This window comes from Budorcas taxicolor, chromosome 8, assembly GCF_023091745.1.
Source record: "Budorcas taxicolor isolate Tak-1 chromosome 8, Takin1.1, whole genome shotgun sequence".
NCBI lineage: Eukaryota > Metazoa > Chordata > Mammalia > Artiodactyla > Bovidae > Budorcas > Budorcas taxicolor.
In genome coordinates, this window is record NC_068917.1 from 97,701,056 (window position 1) to 97,708,439 (window position 7,384).

At 37.2% G+C, this 7,384-nt stretch overlaps 1 protein-coding gene across 1 annotated transcript; it reads right to left on the reverse strand.

Moving 5' to 3' along the window:
- Positions 1-4,236: 4,236 nt before the first annotated feature.
- On the reverse strand, positions 4,237-5,196 carry LOC128052114 (olfactory receptor 13F1-like). The gene has a single exon (XM_052644561.1). The coding sequence runs from the start codon at positions 5,194-5,196 to the stop codon at positions 4,237-4,239; it is 960 nt and encodes a 319-aa protein (XP_052500521.1).
- Positions 5,197-7,384: the final 2,188 nt, after the last annotated feature.

Genomic DNA, 7,384 nt, shown 5'->3' on the forward strand with positions numbered 1-7,384 from the left:
GATCAAACCAGTCAATCCTAAAGGAAATTAATACTGAATATTCATTGGAAGAACTGATGCTGAAGCTGAAGCTCTAATACTTTCACCACTTGATGTGAAGAGCCAGCTCATTGGAAAAACCCTAATGCTGGGAAAGACTGAGGGCAGGAGGAGAAGGGGACGTCAGAGGATGAGATGGTTGGATGGCATCACTGAATCAATGGACGAGTTTGAGCAAATTTCAGGATTCAGTGAAGGACAGGGAAGCATGGTGTACTGCAGCCCATGGGGTCTCAAAGAGTCGGATATGACTTCGCAACTGAACGACAAGTCATAGGCAATAAAATAACAAGCAATCCACCATTATCTAGCATGAGTACTATGGAAGTTTATTAAAATCAGGCAGACCAAACCACAATACTAACACCTATAATGGTATCAGAAGACTTAAGAGGTCTTCACAAAGTGAAGTTATAATCATAGGCTTATACATATTTGGTGAAGTCAGTTTCAGAAAAATACTTACTTGGAGATAATAAACCCAAGGCCAGATAACAGAAAACTTTCAAAGGAATGCAAACTTTACTTTAGGAAGGCTCATATAAAAATAGAATTTTAGGGGCTTGGTTAAGTTCTACTTCCTCATCCATAGATCAGATTCTCTCTGACCCTGTGAAGACAGTGAAAGTCTAATTTTTGAAGGAAAGCAGATGAGTGAATATGACAAGTTGGAATTAATAATTATCTTAAGCCTCATCACTTTGTTAGCATTTATTTATATATACTTGTGATACCTCCATTCTTTCACCTTGCTACTATTGCTCCAATAGACAAAAATAATTGCTTTCAAGTATTATTATCAGATAATTATTGATCAGTCCATTGACTCCAATCTAACTACCTGAGGTTATTGCTCTTTGGACAAACTAGATAAATCTTTGTTATAACTTGCTAACAATGTCCTAAAATTAATCCCAGTACATCTTCTATCTCTTTCTTCTATACCAATGGGCAGTCCTCAACTTAAGTCCAAACCATTAAAAAAATCTACAGATATTAATGATTCCATGACAAAAAACAAATAAGTTTTGTACATTTAACTATCTGGTCCAGAGAGGGATTACAAATGCTATGAAAATTTCTAAGTATACATTTTAATTCTTTGTATATTGTGGTTTATAAAATAAGATATTTCACATATTTCAATATTTTACACCCATTTAATAGGCTTTCATTATTGCAATATCTACAGCACAGATTTCATGTCTTTTTTTTTCTAAGTGCTAATGAGTTCATTTATACCATTGGATTTAAGGAACCAGGTGTCTGGAATAACAGGATTAAACAGAGTACTAATAGTGTTTGAATATTCACTGGAAGGACTGATGCTGAAGCTGAAGCCCCAATACTTTGGCCACCTGATGCAAAGAGTAGACTCATTAGAAAAGACCCTGACGCTGGGAAAGATTGAAGGCAGGAGGAGAAGGGAACGTCAGAGGATAAGATGCTTGGATGGCATCACTGACTCAATGGACATGAGTTTGAGCAAGCTCAGGAGATAGTGAAGGACAGGGGAGCCTGGTGTGCAGCAGTCCATGGGGTCACAAGAGTCAGACACTACTGAGCAACTGAACAACAACAGCAACAACTAGTAGTTTCACTGAAACACCTTTTATCTTCTTGTAAATTTACCAAAAAAAAAAAAAAAGTGTCAGCATCTAAAGACTAACAACATGCCACTAAACTCTCTGATATTTTTTTTCTTGACTGGAACTCATCCACTCTACTTCTATTCAGGATATATTTCTGCAGATATTTTATATCTGTATATAGATGTTCACATTATACACACACACATACCTGCATACAGAAACATATCCACACATTTAAAACACAGCCACACATTTAGAGAATATGTAATTACTTCTAGTCCATTTAGTTATGTTAAAAAAGAGTTCATACTAGTTTGCTAATGCTGCCATAACAAAACATCAGGGACTGGGTGGCTTAACAACAGAAATTTATCAGGTCATAGTTTTGGAAGCTAGAAGTCCAAGATTAGGATGTTAGCAGGTTTAAAGTCTTCTGAGGCCTCTGCTTGGCTTCTACAGAGTCACCTTCTCACTATGTGCATTCAAATTTTCTTTTCTTATAATGACACACATCAGATTGTATAAGGGCCTACAGTAACAGCCTCGTTTCAATTTAACCACCATTTAAAGGTTATATCTTCAAATATAGATGCATTCTGAGGTACTAGGTATGTGTGGGAGCAGGGGATGGGGGGCCAGCCCTTCCACATTAGACTTTTTAAGGGACACAAGCCAACATTACACAGAGGCTAATAATAAATTAGTTAAAAATCTAGTAAAGTAATTACATTCACATATTGTTGTTGTTATATCAGCTGTTGTTCAGTTGCTCAGTCATGTTCAACTCTTTGCAACCCCATGGACTGCAGCACACTACTGAGTGATGCCATCCATTGAGTCCGTGTTGCCATCCAACCATCTCATCCATTGTCATCCCCTTCTCCTTCTGCCTTCAATCTTTTCCCTCATCAGGGTCTTTCCTAATGAGTCGGCTCTTCACATCAAGTGGCCAAAGTATTGGAGCTTCAGCTTCAGCATCAGTCCTTCCAATGAATATTCAGGATTAATTTCCTTTAGGATTGACTGGTTTGATCTCCTTGCAGTCCAAGGGACTCTCAAGAGTCTTCTCTAACACCACAGTTCAAAAGCATAAAATCTTCAGTGCTCAGCCTTCTTTATATCCAACTCTTCACATTCATTTGTATATTCAGTTCAGTTCAGTTCAGTCGCTCAGTAGTGTCCGACTCTTTGCGACCCCATGAATCGCAGCACGCCAGGCCTCCCTGTCCATCACCAACTCCCGGAGTACATGTACATAATTTTGAATACTCACCAATATGATAATTTAATGTTTAAGTTATATTTACAATGAAGTACCACCTCACACTGATCAGAATGGCATTCATCAATATGTCTACAAATAATAAATGTTAGAGAAGGTGTGGAGAAAAGTGAACTCTCCTACATTGCTTGTGAGGATGCAGACTGGCACAACCACAATGGAGACCAGTATGGACATTCTTTAAAAAACTAATAATAGAGTTGCCATAGAATACTGAAATCTACTCCTGGGTATATATACAGAGAAAATGCTAATTCAAAAAGATACATGCACCCCAATGTTCATAACAGCAATATTTGCAATAGGCAAGACATGGAAGCAACCTAAGTGTCCACTGACAGATGAATGAATAAAGAAGATGTGGAATACATATACAGGGTAATGTTACTCAACTATAAAAAGGATAAAACAATGTCATTTGCAGCAACATAGCTGGATCTAGAAAAAATTACACTAAGTGAAGTAAATTAGAGAAAGACAAATAGATGATACCATCAATTTGTGGAGTCTACAAAAAATGATAAAAATGAATTTATTTATAAAATAGACTCACAGATACAGAAAACAAGCTTATCATTACCAAAAATGAAAGGAGGATGATGGATAAATTGGGAATCTGAGACTAATTGATTGCTGTTGTTGTTTAGTTACTAAGTTGTGTCTGACTCTTTTGCAACCCCTTAGACTATATAGCCCACCAGGCTCCTCTGTCTGTAGGATTTCCCTGGCAATAATACTTGAGTGAGTTGCCATTTCCTTTAATAGGGGATCTTCTCGACCCAGTGATAGAACCTGTGCCTCTTGCATTGTCAGGCAAATTCTTCACCACTGAGCCACCAGAGAAGCCTGAGGCTAATAGATACCCAATTACCTAATCCTACATACAAAACAGATAAATAACGAGGACCTACTATAAACATGGGGAAATATATTCAATATCTTATCATAACCTACTTTGGAAAAGAATCTGAAAAAGAATACACACACACACATAACTGAATTATTTTGTTATAGACTTAAAACCATATTAATCAATATATGTCAATTTTAAAAAATTTTAGAAAGAAATAAAAATATCATTAAACCAACAAAAATAATTATTTTTAACCCTATAACCCCAAATAAAATTAAAATTTGTCATCATGAGACTATTTGTTTAAGATCAGATAAACTTATATGATACATTGATATTACTTAGACTTTCAGTGCTTAGTCAAAGAAGAGACTTAGAAAATTGCACATCACATTTAAAAATGAGTGTCTACCCCAATTATCTCCTGATATATATAGAAAGCACTAAATATCCCTTAATGTTTACAGATATTATTTGCTACTAGAGACTGAAAGAGCACAAAGAGGGTTCCTAACCAGCAATTTTTTCACAGCCACTTTCACTTCTCTGTTCCGTAAACTATAAATGATAGGATTCAACATGGGGGTTAAGCCAGCATATACCAAGGCTATAAATTTATCTATTTCCTGTGAATCCATAGTTGATGGCTTCAGGTACATGGAGAGAGCTGTCCCATAGAATAAAACCACTACACTCAGGTGGGCTGCACATGTTGAAAAAGCCTTGCTTCGACCATCCAGTGAGCTGATTCTTAGGATGCTAGAGAGGATGAATGCATAAGAAATACAAATGAGGAGCATTGGCATAGGAAGAAGAAGTACACTGATCACCAGCATGATTAACTGCACCTTGGAAGTGTCTACACAAGCCAGTTTCAGGACGGCCAGAATTTCACAAGTGAAATGATTGATGACACTACTTCCACACAGTGACAGCTGCAACACAGACACAATTTCCACCAGGGCAGTGAAGGATCCTGTCACCCACGATCCAGCTGCAATCTGAACACAAATCTTCTTGTTCATGATGATGGAGTATCTCAGGGGGTTGCAGATGGCTACATATCGGTCATATGCCATCACAGACAGGAGCACACACTCAGTGGAGCCCATGGCCAGAGAGAAGTACATCTGAGCAGCACACCCTGAGAATGAGATGGTGTTTTTCCCTGAAATAAAATTTGCCAGCATTGGAGTCAGGGCAGAAGAAGTGTACCAGATGTCCAGACATGACAGGTTGTTGAGGAAGAAGTACATGGGTGTGTGTAGATGAGAATCCAGGACACTAACCGAGATCAGAATAATATTACCCAGTAAGGTGATCAAGTACATCAGCAAGCACAGCACAAATATGGTGAGTTCAACTTTGGGATAGTGAGTAAATCCCAGAAAAATAAAATTAGAAATGACTGTTGCATTTGTCTTGTCCATTTTATTCTTCTTTGTTCATCTGTAATAGTGAATAAAAGTATACATGGCCTATGTTTAAAATTTACACTCTACCAACTTTCAAGGAGTTTTTGTTAGAGGAACTTTAAAGGGAGAATTGCCTTCCAATGTTACTAGCAATATTCACTCATTCATCCAAAATTTACTGAATACACTCTAAGGCACTGAGAATCTAGAGTGAGGTTATACAAGTTCTTCTCTCAGGCAAATCAAAATCAAATAAAAGACACACTCAAGTAAATTAAAAGTTACAATAACATGATATACATATGCCCCAAGATACTAGGCAAACACAGAGACAAATGCTAACCTATGTCAGGGGTAATGCTTAGGAAGATATTTTGAGATTTGTTTTAATCAAAATATGAACTGGCCTCAGTCAAGTTAAAGATCAGAAGAAGTTTCTGGGCAAAGAAACATTTTTTTTGTTGTTGTAAAAGTTGAAACAGGAAAGGTTTTGGATGCATTCCAAAAAGTTTCAAATTATGTGAAAAAACAAAAAATGGAAATGCCACACACTAAGGAATATAAACAGGAGAACAGCAAGAGTCCACTCACTCTAACACTATGTGATATCTGTCTTCAAGAAGGCATTTTTGACTATGGAATAATCTTGAACCCATCCTTTATTACATAAAGTAATTCATAATGTAAAGCAAATTATTTACAATATATCTCACAACTGATCACATATGGAAGTATGTTTGAAAACCACTCTCTTTCAAAATAGAGTTCAAACAAATTCAGTCACAAGTTACACCAGCCTCACATTCTCATCATTGCCTACTTCTCTGATCTCATCTTCCAACACTCTACTTCTACCTTCTGCTCTAAAACAACCACTCTGTGGGTCCACATTCTTAGCATGCAAATTTATTTTTTATATATTTTAATATGCAATTATCTATCTGAAGTACCTTTCCTTCCCAGCTCTAATCTTAACTTTCTTGAATATTTCAATTAGTTACCAAAACTGTATGCCATAAATCATAAGTACAGCTTCATGCTTTGTACACAGCTATGTAGTTCAAGTATATCACACTGACTATAGCTAGATATGCATATCCCTATTGCCGCTGCAGTGGACACTGAGCTTGTGAAGAGATTGTTCCTCACAATACTAGCAAAGTAATAAGTCATGTTTAAGATTTTTAATTACACATGACTGCTTTGAACATGGCAAGTTTTTGACATGTGTTAAGATAAATGCATTTTCACTTTGGTTCTCTGTGGGAACATAAAAGCCTGAAAATCTATGAACTTGTTACATACATCTGCAAATTTCCCTGATCATTTCTCTGATCGTAAAGAAACCAGTTGAATTAAGAAACAAAATGATTAGCTCTTAGTTTTAAGTATTTGATATACAGCCTTACAAATAGCTGTGAAAAGAAAAGAGGCAAAAAGCAAAGGAGAAAAGGAAAGATATAAGCATCTGAATGCAGAGTTCCAAAGAATAGCAAGAAGAGATAAGAAAGCCTTCTTCAGCGATCAATGCAAAGAAATAGAGGAAAACAACAGATTGGGAAAGACTAGAGATCTCTTCAAGAAAATTATAGATACCAAGGGAACATTCCATGCAAAGATGGGCTCGATAAAGGACAGAAATAGTCTGGACCTAACAGAAGCAGTAGATACTAAGAAAAGGTGGCAAGAATACATGGAAGAACTGTAAAAGAAAGATCTTCACGACCCAGATAATCATGATGATGTGATCACTAATCTAGAACCAGACATCTTGGAATGTGAAGTCAAGTGGGCCTTAGAGAGCATCACTACGAACAAAGCTAGTGGAGGTGATGGAATTCCAGTTGAGCTCTTTCAAATTCTCAAAGATGATGCTGTGAAAGTGCTGCACTCAATATGTCAGCACGTTTGGAAAACTCAGCAGTGGTCACCGGACTGGAAAAGGTCAGTTTTCATTCCAATTCCAAAGAAAGGCAACGCAAAAGAATGCTCAAACTACCACACAATTGCACTCACCTCACATGCTAGTGAAGCGTCTGCCTCCAATGCGGGAGACCCGGGTTTGATCCCTGGGTCGGGAAGATCTCCTGGAGAAGGAAATTGCAGTTCACTCCAGTATTCTTGCCTGGAGAATCCCATAGACGGAGAAGCCTAGTAGGTTACAGTCCATGGGGTCGCAAAGAGTCAAACACGACTGAGTGAC